Raw genomic sequence first — 17,132 nt, 5'->3', positions numbered from 1 at the left:
TGACTTCTCTGGAGTTAGCAATTCCAATTTTCAATGCACGTTTCTTTCATGTGAAGAATATATGAAGAAAGCAAACCGTTAGTGAGATCAAAGACATCCCACCAGCAAATAACTTCATTGCAAAAATAGACCTTCAGAAACCCAGGTCAGAGGAAAGTACTTGATTTCTATTCAGTGCATGTGGTGCTGGGTGTCTGGGTCTGAGGACTGGTCACCGTGTTATGCTGAAGTTTTATTAGATAGATGACCTTTTCAGAGCTTTGGCATAATCTGGTCTTGGGTCCAAGTGTAAAGGAATATTATTCCAGTGTGTGGGAAATTATTTGTTGTGTCTGTTAGAACACAGAAGGCATGCCCGTTCCAGGATGTAGTTGAGGGGCAGACAACACAGCAATGTTGTTGAAGCTACAGAGGCCTGGACCTTGTCAGTGTCTGGTTAGAATCCCGTCTGCTGCCGAGTTCCACAATGGAAGAAAGATGGAATGTACAATAAATAAATATAAGTGCCCCAGAGGCCATAGAACATGTTTTCCTTGATTCTTCTGATACAAGAAATGACATGTGTTGGGCAGAATTTTGTTGTAGCTGATTAGGGCTTTAAGTCATCAACAAAAATCTTCTAAGTATTGAATTGATCTGAATTATTTCTTATGGTCAAAGATCAATTCTAAAATACAGTGGCACCATTGGTATGTAATAGGTTACAGAAATTGTATTACTGAGCAGATAAAATATATTAACATATTTCAACAGCTGTCCAAGACAGAGTTCTCCAGAAAATAGTAAATAGATGTTTTGTTGTTTTGGATTCAGACTGTATTAGAGTGTCTTCTTTCCATGCAGTATACACTCCAATGTAAGTTGCGATCTGGAATCAATTAAGTCATGTTCAGTCTTTTAAAAATTCTATGTATTAAAATGGTCTCCTACCTATTTCTGACTTCTCTTCGGTTCAAAGGCGGAATACTATAACAAATATAGAAGCTATCACTGCAGCATGTTGCTGCCATCTACAGTCCAAGATAATAAAAATATGTCTCTACTGAAAAGCAACTAAATTCAAAATTCGACTCCATCAGCACCTTAAAGACCAACAAGATTTCCAGGGTTTAAGCTTTCAAGAATCAAAGCTCCAGCTTCAGCTTTGACTCTCAAAAATTTAAACCCTGGATCTTGCTAAACTTTAAGGTGCTAATGAAGTAGAAACTTGCTATTCTACTGCAGATCAGCACAGCTACCCACCTGAAACTGAATTAATAATTCAAAGTATAATTCTAATTCAAAATTGAATTCTATCAAATTATAATTGGACAACCGTTAGAGCCTGCTATAAACAGATACAATTGTTGCTAAACCCCAACAGAAGCTTTGGAAATGTTCCTCAAGGTCAGGGTTGCTGATTTGGAGATGCTGAGAAACGCCGGCACAGGAGCAAACATGCTGGCCTTCTGGGAGCCGCTGCCTTCGGGCAGCTTCCTAACCCCCTTTGCCCCAGGAACATCCCCTTGAGCTGCGGCAGCGCTGCGCCACTTTTTTTGGTGGCGCAGCCTCGCTTTGTTCAATTGGGCATTTCCCCCCTTTTTAGTATTTTTTTTTAAAAAAAAACTTTTTTGTGTGTCCGTGGATCGACCTCCCCTTTCAGGATTGCACTCTAATGCTTTTACGCATGAAAGACAAATCTAACTATTTTATACAATAAGAATTTAATGTCAAAATTTTGTATCCAATTATGGAATTAAACACATGATATGAACATTAAAACACTTCAACATCAAATAGAGCACCTTTAACAAATGAAGCTCAACCATTTAAACAGTGGATAAATTAACACAAAAGAATGTATAATTATTAATAAAATATTTACCATGCAACTAAAAATATGCAAAGTGATTTACAAGGACCACAGTAAGACTTTGGAGTTAACGTTGTTTGTTTGTTTTTAAATCTTATTGCCATTTCTTTCCTACATAATAAGTTGCTTTTTGGGGCTTAATAATATTTCTTCTCTCCCACCCCCCCCAAAAAAGTAACCCTTGGCAACAAGATTACAACCAACATTTGCATGCCCTTAAAATATGTTAAAGCTAATATTCAGCAAAGTAATTATTTAAAAGTAATTAGCTACATTTAGACAAGAAATAATAAAATACTGTCACATTTGGGAAGAATTCCACTCTTGCTAAACGGAAATATAACTGGAACTTTATCTTTGCACATATTCAGCAAATTTATAAGCAATCTCTAAAAATGAATTAATAGTTAACTCATCAAAACTATGGTGTGGACCCGATTTAAACTTAAACTTTTACTATAATTTTAAAAGAAAATGAATATTATCATCCAGATTTTTTTCTGTTCCTCAAAAGAATGAGGCCTGATTGGAGATATACAGACGCTGTCCAACATGGTTGCTATTAGCAAGTGGAACTGTTGGTGACAAAGGATAACTTGGATAAGAATACGGTCTTGATGTATATGGTAGCACGCTTGTGGTCCCTGAAGAGAGAGTAGCACTAACAGGAGAAACGGTATTTACTGGACTTCGACGGAAATTGTAATCTGTAAAAAAATAAAAAATAAAAACAGGAATACATTTATTTTAGACACATAACTTAACATGGAGGCTGCATTCAGACATAACAGAGAGGCAAGTTTGTTCAGGATAGGCAAGAACCTAGTTTGTTGTTGTATTTGAACACTATTTAAATTACAGGCTGAAAGCTACCGGCTGGATATTAGGGAAAATGATTTCACAGTAAGAGTTGTTGTCCAGTCTTTCAGTATCTTGGAATAAGACCCTGTGTCCTGTTTGTGTCAGTCCATGTTCAGCCACTGCTGATTTCTCAGGTTGGCCAAGTCTGCAGTATCTTTCATGTTCTTTTATCCTTCTTTGTATGCTGTGTTTTGTGGTCCCGATGTAAACTTGTCCACAACTGCAGGGTATACGATATACATCGGGACCACAAAACGCAGCATACAAACAAGGATAAAACAACATGAAAGATACTGCAGACTTGGCCAACCTGAGAAATCAGCAGTGGCTGAACATGGACTGACACAAACAGGACACAGGGTCTTATTCCAAGACACTGAAATACTGGACAATTCTAACAACTATTTTGTCAGATTACACAGAGAAGCCATTGAAATTCATAAACATCAGCATAACTTTAACAGAAAAGAAGAGAGTTTAAGAATGAATAAGGCTTGGCTTCCTGTCCTGAAAACCTCCAGACTAACAAAGACTACAGTCCACAATAGCCATGCAGATTAGCTTTGGATTCACACATTAACAGATCACTTCAGGATACAATGGTTCCATATTAACATACCACACCCTCATTAGCACATTATCTTGATACTTACAGGACAATGATTAGCACATTACCTTTGATACTTTTTTCAGGACAATGATTCAGCTCAAACCCAACCCCTTTCTGACTATATATTACTCTTCTTACACACTTGACACTGAGAGACACTGTCCTTCAGTGTTACTCCCTGAAGATGCCTGCCACAGCTGCTGGCAAAACGTCAGGAAAGAAAATACCAAGACCACGGTCACACAGCCCGGATAACCTACAAGAACCAATGAACTCTGACCGTGAAAGCCTTCGACAAAACAGGAGTTAGATGGAGGAATTCCAAACCCAGAAAGAGTTCAACAGAACACATATAAGAAGACAATGGAAGACAAGGGAGGATGTTAGAATGAACAACGCATCAGGTTTGTGATTGTCACAAACAAGCCTGTTTGAAATATACCAACCTCTCCAGCCCACCCATACCCTCCTTCCAAACTTTTGCTACTCAGCAACAGTGGAGGCCGCTGGGCTGTTACATGTACTGTTACTGGCCAAGACCTTCTAATCTCTCTCCATCATGCACTGAGCACAATGTCCACATGCAACTCTGCTCCTTGTATAGCCTGCCAGGAGGATATACAACTAGATTCCTACATGCCTCATTGATTATGAGGACCTTGCAGTACGCTGCAATAGCTTGATGCTCACACAGAACATCCATGACATCACTGGGGGAAGGGCTGTGGTAGTAATGACTCCTTCATAGTCTTTCACACCTTGATATTCTAGGAGGTACTGGTCAATACTTTTGAAGCCTCAAAATTATGAAAGCAAGTTTCATAAAGGTATTTTTCATTTCTAGATTTCAAGGAGGGCTGCACAAATGAATCTGGTTTATCTTGCTGTTACACTATGAGCTTTTAAAAACTGGTTTTCAAAAAGGAAGGCCATAACAGGTTATTAATCATTGCCTTTGAAACTTGATAGGCAAATTATAAATAAATCAGTCACAGAAAAAAAGAAACTGGGACTAATTTCGTAATTATGTTTTTAGCTAATAAAGACATAAATCCATGTAACATTTTATTTTGTAGCTCAAGTATTACTGTTTTTGTACAACTATTTTAATATTCCAATTTAGGCGTAAAATGAGACCTAAAATGAAACTGTTTAAATTAAATTTAGGAATACACATTCAGATATTAACTAGAAATAACAAAACCTCAATTTTTGCTAATGTTATCCTACATGTCAATTTGATTGTACCAGTTTTTTTAAATATTCAGATATACCAATTAATTATGGTACCAGAATGCCTGCTTTTTAGGGTTCATGCGAGGTTAGAGGAATGGAGAGAGTCAGAATAGTAAAATAGTAAAAATGGATACTAATCATGATGCACACGTATTTTCTCCAGGATCAGAGGAGCATGCCTATCATATTAGATGCTCTGGAACACAGGCAGGACAATACTGCTGCAGCCGTCTTGCTTGTGGACTTTTTAGAGGCACCTGGTTGGCCACTGTGTGAACAGACTGCTGGACTTGATGGGCCTTAGTCTGATCCAGCATGACTTTTCTTATGTTCTTATTAATTAGTCTAAGTCTGTCTGTGAAACTTAGCATCACTGAGTTATCTTCTCTTACTGTAATTTTTGTAGTGCATACCAATTACCATACCTGTCAAGATTTCAGAAATAAAAACATGGTCACTACGGTGTGTGCGTATCATGTAGGAGCTCAAGTAGAAATTAGAAAACTAAGCAGGAACTCTGAGATATGATTTGGCAGAGAATTATGGGGAAGGGAGTGGGACCAACACAATCCAGACTACAAATGTACCACAAGCAATCATATGCAGAGGATACAACTCCAAAGCAAGGCCAGAGAAGACCTTCCAAACATTTCAAGGTAATACATAAAGCAGCAGCCTAAGCCTAACTAAAATTATATCTGGACAGGAGGCCTCCTGGGAAGCCCATGTAGACCACCGTTAGTTACATGATGGAAGGAAGGAGGGATAGAAATGTAATCCATAGAATACAGGGCAAGTTAAATATAAAGCAAGACATAATCTATACACATAGGAAATTAAGCATTTATGATTTTCAAGATACTAGTAAAATTTAAAGCTGAATATAAACAATGTGACTAGTCCAATGTGTCAGTGAATCAATGCCTAGGATAATTCCTAAGAACATACAGCAATCTCCTGTATACACAATTTGCTCCCCGTTTCACCAACACAAGACACACACCAAATCTGTATACGTAAAGTTGTTGTTTTGTTTTACAGATGATTAAACTGACAGTAAGACCAAGTGATTTGCCCAAAGACAGGAAATATTTAGCCGGGGTTGGGGGGGTTTTGACATCAACACTGGTCATTTTCAGATAGAGAACAATGATAGAGCTCAAATAAAAGTATGATATCTATTACTGAATACTGCTTGCATGGGGCTCCTGCAGGACAGCCCTGCCTGCTATCTATTGGAGCACCCAGGTTTTCTTCTTTTTTGTTACAGAGATTTAAAATGTAATATAAATGAGAAGAACTGTATTTTAACATTACAGTAACACGAAGTGATTGTCTGTCCTTTCTGCACAACTGCTTGTCTTCTAGTGATTTAAAGCAAGACATCTATCTGCCTTTGTCTGTAACATCTTGTGTGTGTAAAGTGCCATCAAGTTGCAGTCAACTTATGGCGACCCCTTTTTGGGGTTTTCACTGCAAGAGACTAACAGAGGTGGTTTGCTGTAACATCTTACCAGCTGCCTATTCTAACTCTACTTGCTTCCTTGAATGGCCAAAGCATGCTACTGAGCTCATTCTTCCATGCTACCTACCTTGTTAAGTTGCCGAAACCTCTGTGACTCCTCTGTAGTCCTGACCTGGCTGTCTTAGAGCTGCCAAATGCCTGCTTGGCCATCTCTGTCCTGCTACTTATCTTCTAGGAGATGCAAGTGAAAAATATACATCTCTTTTTTGCCTGCTTTCTTGGTATTTCCATTGCTCCAATATGCCTAGCTTTCCCAAAGGTCCCAAATGTGCTCTCTACCGTTTCTCTTTCTTTACAGTGTATTTATTATGTTTTAAACTATAACAAAAACAATGAAAATATCTGTGCTTGAAGAAGAAAATTAAAGGAATTCTTTGCCCTTTCTACACAGTTGCAACTCTTCTAGCAGGTGGAAGCAAGCCATCTGCCACTGTATATAACCCTGCCTGAGACTTGGCACTGCTGAATCTCCAGGGGTCAGCTCCACACATTCTATAATCTTAGCATCCTTAAGATGCCAAACAAATTATTTTAAGTGCTTTTCAAACACCTCCCTGTTCCCACTGTGCCATATTAGCTGCTTTCTTGGGCTGTCAACTGCCTCCATGTCTGCTAATTGCCTATAAAACTCAAATCCTTTCTCCTATCTGACTGCAATCTGGCAGGGAAGCTCTCATGAGTGGGAGTAGGAGGTACAATTTAAAGTATTTTATCCACACTGAACAAGGGGAGAATGCTTGATATAAATGTCTTTGCCTTGAAATGTCTATAAATCTTAGATGCTTTTCATTATCTGCCCAAAATTTGGCAGGGATACCCACTTAGGTGGAGAGTTCTAGCTCTCAAATTTTCATCAATATTGTATAGAAAACATAAAAGTTTAGGTGGAATTTTTTAAACCATGGAACTCTGTGGAAGTAAATACCAATACAGTATAATAATGAATTGTGTTGGATCCCATGAAGCATGGACACAAAAAAGTGTTCATGGAGACGGCTCTTTCCCAGGCAGTCTGAGAAGCACCTCTCCCTTGCCAATTCAGTGAAATGCATTGCAACATTGCTTCCTCCTTTAAGATCTTTAGCAGTGGCCTATTTTTTGACTTTTTAAGATCAGGTAATTTTGACTGTTGATGTGCATATCCCTCCTCATTCCTTGTCCTTTTATTATGACCACTGTTGGTCTGATTTGGAAAATTCAGTCTATGACCTGGAGAGTTAATATCCCAAGACACAAATAATATTGTTAGGCAACTTCAATGCATGCACTAGAAATGATAGTAAGGATTAGAGGAGATGACTATGACATTGACTTTTATAATGGCAGGAGGAATACAAAAGACCCCTCAGTTAGTAAGCTCGAGGTAATTTTCAAACAATTGACAGATTTCATAAAATTAAATGGTAATGCAGAGGGAGATAAATATGAGGAATTCATTTATAATAACCAGAAGAGCACAAGTGTGACTGACTATATATTAACATCACTGACTCGTTGTGATGAGACATTGCATTTTGAAGTAAGATCATTTCCATAAAGTGATCACCGACCACTTACATTCCGTATTTGTGTTTTTGAAGCCTTGTGGAACTGATATTTGAAATGGACTTATACACACCAACATAAAATACAACAGGTATGGGATAGTGAGCCACTCCTTGAACTAAAATTCTCATACTACAAGGCACTGAGGCTGCCCATATAGGAGAGGAGAGGTGGGTTTATCATAAATACATACAGGCGGTCATACTTGAGTTGTGATTAGCTTTCACAGCAAATACACTTATTATCGAGCAGTGTCATCCCATCCACTCCCCAGCCTTTATTAGTTTTCCATCTAATGTTGACAAGTAGCTGTTTTCCAGATGCCACACCATAGTTTGCATATTTGGTCTCTGCTCCAAAAAACTTTCACATTCCACAAACGATAGACTTACAAAAGGGTAGACTCAAATCTAACACAAAGCAACTGACTACCCAACTGCTTTGCCTGACAAACAACCGTGTAATATAAAGAGGCAATGTGCACAGTTTCTATGTAATCATGGTGTGACTGCCAAATTTAAGTACAAGGCCTTAGAAGCTTCTACAGGGCCTGATCACCTGTGATGATAACTAGCTATGGCCTACCAAGATTTTTGTGAGGCTTTCAACCTTGCCTAAGAAAACTACATTGGACAAGGTGTAGAAACTGGGAACCTACCCTACTTGCCCACTATTTCTGTGATATTTCCTTAAGGTTTATGCCAAGGTGACATTGGGGGCAGGGAGAAAAAGTTATCTCAACACTGTCAAGTATGGGCATTACCAGAGTTTGGATTAGCCTCTTGCTGCAAAGGATATTTCTTTATTCCCACAGCACTGTTCTCCACCTATCCCACTGGAAAGAATCCAAAATTCTCAAAGCCTACGTCAGAAGTACATGATTTTCATCCCTTTAATGATCACCATATCCACAATCAAAACAATGCCATTTAATACAGAATTGCAAATGCTGGCATTTAATGAAGTGGTCACAGTTAAATTTTAACTTGATGCACTTTATATTTACTTGGGTCATGTAGAAAGGTGAGGTTAAAAGTTTCCTAAACCAATACATAATTGAACAATAAAATTATGTACTTTAACAGATTGTTATTCTGAATTTCGATTTCCAAAGAACAACTCTCAAGTGTAATATACTTTCCGAAGTCCTCATTAAAGAGTGAAATGTATCCTTAAACAAAAACTCCAGATTATTTTAATAGTTTCTGAAAATGTTTTTCTAACTCCTTTTTACAACCACATGTACATAGAAAAAGAGTCAAATGTAAACTATCCCTACATTTTCATTTGCATATTATTTCAATAAAACCAGAAGAATTCTTAATCTTTAAATATTAAATGGCTTAGAGGCAAACAACCATTTGCAGTGGCCAAAAATAAGTAATTGAAAAAATGACAGACAATAGCACTTACAATGTAATAGATTGAATGTAAGCAGAATTTTTAACATAGTCATGTTCACTAGCATGCTTTGACCTACTAAAAGTACTGTTAAGTGATGCTTTCAAAGGTAAAAATGAGCACCAACCTCTAAAAATTTAAACTTAAGACACCTATATAGTTAACCTATATGACCACCAGCAACTACTGATGAAGCCTCATTCCCTTTAGATAATACAGATGACACTAAAACAATGAAACCCAAGAACCAGAATAAAATTATCATGTTAATAACTTACCCAAATGAAGCAGTGCAAACTGTGCTGCTAATTCTTTTGCATCTTCTATTGTTGAGCAGAGTTTGTCTGGCATAAAATAACTCTGAGATCCATTTGCAACAGTAGGAATAACAACCTTATACACTAGCAGTATCTTTCCATCTTGACTTGTGGTTGAGTACAAGTAATATTCTGGAGGTGCCCAGTTATTTTTGTTGCAATAGTAATCTAACTGCATTACTGCAGAACTAAAATGGCAAGATTTTAATGAATACATACTAATTGGAGTGAGTTTTGTTCCTGGAAAAAATGGATAAGTACACCTTTCAATTTCCGGGGGACTTGGACTGTGCTGCCCATTATATCGGATTGGAAGACTTGCTGGTTTTGCTAAGGATTTTTGATGAACATCTTCTTTGTTTGCAAAGACTAGAAGATTTTCAGAACTTGGACTAATTTGACCGTTAAGATGCTGCCTCCAAGTGCCCTCTTTGTTTACTGGTTTTGCCAATGTTACCTCAATGCCAGCTCCATCAATACATTTCCCATTCATAACTGACATAGCTGCAACTGCATCATCTCGGTTGAAAAAATGAACAAATGCGTAATCTCGAAGTTTTTTTACACGCTCAACAGCTCCTGGTTTAAATTTGTTAAATTCAGCTTTAATTGTTTCTTCTGTAGTGGAGATCATCAAGTTTCTAACATATAATACTTTGACCCTCTGCATTGTTTCTTCGTCAACTTCTTTTTCTGGGTCTGCCCAATCTACCTGAATAGTATGGCCCCATAACTGGAATGTTCCTATAAAAAAGAAAAATGTAATGATTGTATGAGTTTGTTATAGTACATCTGTAAGCAATATAGCAGTTAATAGTTATATCCATGGGTGGTTTATGCGTAATTTTTACATTTAATGTTTAAGAACAAATGTAGAAAAGGGGGGGGCGTGCCAAAGCAAAATTAAGGCGAAGACACAAATGGTGTTAGGGAAATGGTACTTTAATAAATTTTGTAACCACACAGTGGCCAAAATATGTGATAAATGTTGCCTCCTAACACTGGTATTCAGAGGATGACTGCTTCTAAAGGTGGAGGTTCCCTTTGGTCACCATAGTTAGCAGCCACTGATGGACCTATTAGAGATGTAACATTTCCAGAAATTTTGAAGCCATGGGGTGGGGGAAGAGCGAGTTTTTTTCCCTGGAAAAAATATGGAGATTTTTTACAGAAATTGGAAAATATGCAAAACTTACTTTTCTACCAAACCAAAACTTCTTTTACTAATTTAACAACATAAATGCATCATTTATAACTTAGCTTATAAAACTGTACTATTTTACATGTTTATGGAATTTAAAAGTATAAAATGTCTTCATTTTCTTTAAGAAAAACTAAAAGTATAGCCAACAGTTGAGAAAGAGTTACAAACTGCTATACTACCTATGCCACTTTAACGCTTGTATGTTTATTTTTTGCCACCTGAGAGGTAGTTAAAAATAAATGTTAAAGGTAGAAAACAAATTCTGTAGTAAACAAAACACATTATTTGGACAGAAACTTTCTGATAGAGCCACAATAGGTATGACAACCCACATGTTTGGATATTAAGCTAAATTTTATAACTCTGAAAATGATGAACTCTTTAAGTATAAACTGCATAATAGATTATTAATTGTTGCCAAAATTATTTACAATAAAACAAAAAAATCTTGAAAATATTGTACATGTCTTGTGTGAGAGTTTTTCCAGTGCTTCCCCAAATTTCCCAATATATCCAGTGGAAAAACTGAGGAAGCCTTTAGTCCTTGTCCTGCTGTTCATTTGGAATGAGTGAAATGCTTTGTAAGACACTAGTACTCAGGTGACTCACCTGATTCAACAGAACCACCTCCCACCAGGGCCATGGGTTACTAGAGCACATACCAACAAGCAAACTTCACACAAACAACCTCATACAAGAAAAACACACACACACACCCTTTGCCTTTTCCACTACTTCCAAGTTCACCTCCCTTGTATAAAAGCTCTTTTTCCACCACTGCCACACACTAACAGAGCAATTCTGAAGGGGGCAGAGAATGGATATAGGAGCCAGCGTGACCCCCTGGGCCAGCATTAGTGCCACTTTCGCTGGCTAAATGGGCAGTAACACCGGCACAGGGCTGCTTATGCTGATGAGCTGCACGGCAGCACCACATATGGCATCAGCTTACACTTCTCTGCACTGAATGCCATTTGCCACATTGTTGTCTACTCATTTACCCACATTAAAAAGCAAAATTAGAAGCCAATTTTTCTTACTCAAGTATGTTAGAACCAACTGTCCTAACCTGAACCTCTGTCAAAATCAGGGATGGCTAACTGACAGCCCATGGACCACATCTGACCCTCATCACCAATTTTTTTCAGCCATCACCTTCTTTGCTCCTTGAAAGGGGCTGCTTCTGACCTAGCAGGCAGCCTTCCAATGGTGGAAGTGGGGGGAGGGAGAAAGATGAGCGTTCATACTTGCAAGACAGAGTGGCCCTGTACTAACTGAGGAATTATATTCAGAACAAACATAGTACTGAAGCTGCACAATGCTTCTTTCCTGGCCTGCATGTGCCTTTCATATCATCACAAGGGTCTCTGGAGAAATCTCCCATTTCCCAGTAACAGGAGCAGCTATATATTTGGTGAAAAGTAGCACCTCACTCCCTGCTTTTGAAACAGCTACTGCTGGTTCCCGAGTGAGTTGCTTAGGGTGCAGTTTGGCTGGTTTAGAAGCAGTAGTGCTTTTCACCCAATCTATAAGAGTGCGCCTCGTGGGAAATGGGATACTGCCAATCTGTAGAGTACATCTTGACTTCCTTAAGGCACAAGATTTAAAGAACGCCGCCCACTATTTTCTTCATTTATTTGCTTACCACTTATATGCAGTACTGAGTTTCATTATTATTAATCTTTGTGTTTCAGGCAGCTTCTTTGTAACATAGTGAAGTAAATCCATGCAGTTATTATCATATGTTGAAACAAATACACAAGTGACCCGATACATAGAAAGTTAATTAGCTGTGATTTAACTAAGTCAGAAAGTACCTGAAGTGCTGGCATAAAATGCCCTCAGCCACACTAACAAGTGCAAACCAACTGGGGATCTGATTAGACAAGACAGTAAATGCAAGCTGGGTTGGAAAAAACCCCAACCCAACTTGCAATTAACATGAACCGGCACTCACCTTAAAAGTAGTGTGGGGGGCCAAATCGGCTCCCAAGAGCAGCTCAATGGCATAAGAGGCTTCATCATTCCCCCCCTTCCATCAAGCACACTTTCACTGGCAGAAAAAGATTGTGGGGACAGGGCTGGTTTTCTTACTGATAGTTCCACTTGCCTGCCCTCACAATTAATGTCTCGTCTACTCAGACCTGGATGGCCCAGGCTAACCTGATCTTGTCAGATCATAGAAGCTAAGCAAGGTTAGCCCTGTATAGTACTTGAAAGAAAGACCACCAAGGAAGTCCAGGGTTGCTACGCAGAGGTAGGCAATGGCAAACCACCTCTGAACATCCCTTGCCTTGAATACCCTACAGGGTGGAGGTAAGTCAGCTGCAACTTGATGCCACTTTCCACCACTACCACTAATCATACCCTTACTGATTTAGGGGGATTAAGTACAATAAATGTTCAGTCCCTGCATTTACAGAGGGTGAAGAATGGTTCAATTTTAAGATAAAAAAAGGCATGAAGTTGGGAAATAATTACTTTGGGAGAAAGGGCTGCAAGGAGGTAAACCACAGGTGGTGAAACAGCTTGACACTCCTCATCTATGCTGCACTTTGCCCTTAAAATTAGACTTCTCCATCCCAGGCACCCATTGATTTGGGCAGATCCAGATTTTAATATATCCATCTGCCACAACCACATCTAGTTTGGCCCATAGTGAAGCAGAAAGCCAGGACTGGAGATTTACCTCAAAAATATGATTTTACATGTGCTCTGAGTTTCCTAGTGTAAGAAAGGATGTTAATATAATTAACACTTACCCGGAATTAATTTTCTCCTTGCCATAGCTGCAGCTCTGTGAGATTCATATTCTACAAAGGCAAAACCACGATTCTTTGTTTTGTCTGTTGCACTTGGATACACAATGACATCTACTACACCTTCAGTGACTTTTTTCATTTCATCCAAGATCTCCTCTTTTTTCTTTTCTTTCGGAATAGCTCCAATAAATAGTCTGCAGTTATCCAAGCTTACACAAACACCAATAAATTTCCCAGGACGAATCTCATAATTATTAAGGATCCTGATGGCAAGCTGAGCTTCTTCTTTAGTTGTATACATTACAAATGCATATCCTCGATTCTCACCACTAAATTCCATCATCAGTCTGAATTCATAGATCTTCCCTGCTCTTTCAAACACCGGAACCAGTTCATCCTCATACATATCACGGGGAATCTTTCCCACAAAAACTTCACAGCCTCGAGGTGGTGGTGGGCCTTCCCAGCCTTAAAAAAATGTTCAGTACCTCATTATTACAAATACTTTAAACACTGTAGGCTGTTTCCCAAAACACCTAAGTATTTTGGGAAACAGTCTACTTTTCACAAAACTGTATATAAATTCTTAAAACTAATATTGTATCCCTCGCCATACACTGGTTTGTATTTTATAGATCAAGATAAAGTACTATAAATCACAGTTAAGAAATGTAAAGCTCTGGTTTCAATTGGCCATATTTATCAGTAAATGTAGCTAGGATAATAGCCTAACTGATTTCTATGGAAATAAACCAGATTAAACCTAATACTTCTCATGGGACAGATAAGCAAAAAGTGTAAAATTTACTGGGCGGTTATGCACAAAAAACTTCACACCCAACTTCAGAACTCTACAACAAAGTTAAATTTATAAAGTATGTTTAAATTCTAAGTCAAAATGATATTTTGTACTCTACTTTCTTACCCGGTGGAGGACCACCAAATTTTCGTTGACCATTTTCTTGAACCATGTTGTAACCAGTCTTTTCCATAAGAGCCAATAAGGCAGCCTCATTCTGAGTACCAGTTCGAACTTTGCTGCACCCATTTGTTACATCACTGTGTTCTTCATTCATAGCTGTGAAGTCTTCAGAAAACTGACAAAAGGTACAGTATTACTTAAATTTCCAGAGCAGTGTCTCATTTTGAACTTCATAAATACAGCCTAAATGTTTGCTATATAAAAAGCTAATGAAAACCAGACATTTACATCTTTTTTTTTTTTTGCTGTCAAGTTGCAGCCAACTTATGGCAACCCCATTGGATTTTCAAAGCAAGAGACATTCAGAAGTGGTTTGCCTGCCGCTTTATATCCATATATACAGCTGAACCATTTACTTTAAAAAAAAAAAAAACAGAGGGGAGGGGGAGAATGCACAACTTTTTTTCCTCCCCTCTTCTGTAGCAACCCAAGATGCTGCTCCTAGAAGAAAGGGACTCCAGGAACAACATGGAGGGGATTGGCAAAAATTGCCCCACCCTTCCGCCTGCAGAAATCATGTGTGATGAAAGCCCCCACTCACCATATCCGTACACACACACATTCTACAATCTAATTTTGCTAACTATTTATTCCATATAGATCTCAGTACCAGAACTGTATGGTGTATTAATCCCACAAAATAACTAAACTGCTAGATTTTATAGTGTTCCTTTCAAAAATAAAACACACAGTAAATTGTTTCAGTTGTGTCAGCTTTAATAGTACGTGGTTGAAATGTACAGAAGCGTGCTTTAATTAAACTTTGTCATGGTCTCAGTAATCATATAACTGTGACCATCTTTTTACATGTGGTATGTATAGTCTGCAATAGAAAGAAGCTAGAAAAACGATCCAGCAATTGAAGTTTAACATTATTAATAGCTGCTGGATGCTAATGGATGAAAAAATTATACCTGTTTTGGATCAATGATAATTTAACCGATTCTCTAGCAAGAAAATATATTGCTAAATCTACTACCACAAGATATGTGCCCTAGCCTGCATTTAAATATATTATTGTGGAAAATATGAAATTTATTTTTAAATAAGTTATTTTCGGTATAGGTAGATTTATGCTGTGCTTTATTCATATTTTGCACTTAGATACACCTTTGTTCCTACATCAATAATCACGTTATATGCATTGTACATAAGAATTTAACAAATAATATAGAACACATACATTTCTAGAAATCTGGTTTGTACACTCACGGTTTTAGTTTTATTTCTAATACAGTACTTGGTATCCTAGAATTATATAGACCTTATGACAAGTTTCCACAGATACAGCTTTTCTGTTTTCTTTTACAGAAAACAGACAGTTCTAAAGTACCCAAAACCTCCTTAGTCAAATTTAGTGAAAGGCTATTGCAGATTTCATGAGTAGTACATGATTTAGACCATGAGGCAGTTGAATGGGCATGCTTCCACTACACAGAGATGTTTGAAGTACTGAATGGTAAATTAGCATTTCACAGCTATTAATATCATACTAATTTTTCTGAACTTGTATAGCAATTTGGAATAAGGGGGGGCGGGTAATTTTGCAGTTCCAGTTACTGCCTGGAAAGAACCAAGATGGCATGATTACAACTTATCAAACAAGATTTTACTTCTCTGCAATTGATTAAAAGTGTATGCTATAGCCTTTAGATTATAATAAAAAACAACAAACTGAACAGTTTTGTTTGAAAATCTCAATAAAATGATGCATTAAAGGAATTCTCATGTGCCCCAACTGTCCAGTCCAATACCTGAAAGTGAGAATACAAAAGATTTCAAATAAATACTGGCAGAGTTTATTGATTAAATATAAATATGCCGTGAAATTCCATGGACTTCAGAACAGTAGATTTACTGGAAAATCAGACAGGAAGGGGCAGTGGCAATCATGTGTTTACATATAAAGCAAGGGAGCATGGTCTAATTTTTCTGTTTAAAAGAGTGCATAGGTGAACACAGCTGAACCTTCCTCTCACCCCCCCTTTTTATATTTCCTCATCCCAGGAACAGTTCTCCTAGCAAAACTCAGGTCCAAACTACATGTTACATCTACCGTGGTACATGTAATATTTTGTTTGGCCACTTCCAATACTGGAGGAAGTGCTTACAGCATCAAAGCACAGGATGATGTGATGAGAGGTGGTTCAGATCCACTAGACCAGGTGCCATTTTTGATGTTAAAATCATAGGAATACCAATGTAGTTTCTGCCATCGTGTCCAGTTTAACCTTTAAAGTAGTACTCCTAAGATTTACAGAGCAAAACAAGCCACAGCCCACAAGATTGAATTTGCCCTCTTTAGATGCACTTTTTCCCCATCCATATTCTCAAAACTCAACAATAAGCTGCCATGCAGAGTTTTGAGAATTCAGATGGGGAAAATGTGCATCTATAGAGTGACAAATCCAATGCAAAACCTTCCATGAATAAATGGCCCATGTCTGAGATTGCTCTTTTGTCAGGGGATAAAATACCTAAGTTAAAGGGGAGGGGATATTCAAATGCATTATGGGAATGGTAACAAGCTAGTGTCATTTTACAAGGCACATTAGGCAAAATTACATCCATGCCTGTTGATCTTCCAAGAACCATGAAAGTGTCACAGCAAAGAAGTTAGAGATCAAGCAGCTGCCTGCCACTTCTCAGGCAACACTGCGTTTGTTAAGCCTCTACCAATTTTTACAACATACTCTGACAGTATCTGGATAAGCAAAGAGGTGTTCCCTTCCTAAAGGAAAAATATTTTGCATGCATTAGGGAATTTCAAGGTAGCAGAACTACTGCAAACAAAACCTTGCAATCCTAATAGCAAAATATGTCTTTGCTTAAATATA

The 17,132-nt window shown here is 37.9% G+C and overlaps 1 protein-coding gene across 1 annotated transcript; it reads right to left on the bottom strand.

The window, feature by feature from the left end:
• Positions 1-2,359: 2,359 nt before the first annotated feature.
• RBM46 (RNA binding motif protein 46) lies at positions 2,360-14,389 on the bottom strand. Its single transcript, XM_056855664.1, has 4 exons — positions 14,239-14,389; positions 13,314-13,781; positions 9,309-10,091; positions 2,360-2,559 (listed from the first exon to the last, which is right to left on the bottom strand). The coding sequence occupies exons 1-4, from the start codon at positions 14,387-14,389 to the stop codon at positions 2,360-2,362; spliced, it is 1,602 nt and encodes a 533-aa protein (XP_056711642.1).
• Positions 14,390-17,132: the final 2,743 nt, after the last annotated feature.

This window comes from Euleptes europaea, chromosome 9, assembly GCF_029931775.1.
Source record: "Euleptes europaea isolate rEulEur1 chromosome 9, rEulEur1.hap1, whole genome shotgun sequence".
NCBI classification, from domain to species: Eukaryota; Metazoa; Chordata; class Lepidosauria; order Squamata; family Sphaerodactylidae; genus Euleptes; species Euleptes europaea.
This window is presented reverse-complemented; position numbering and strand designations above follow the sequence as displayed.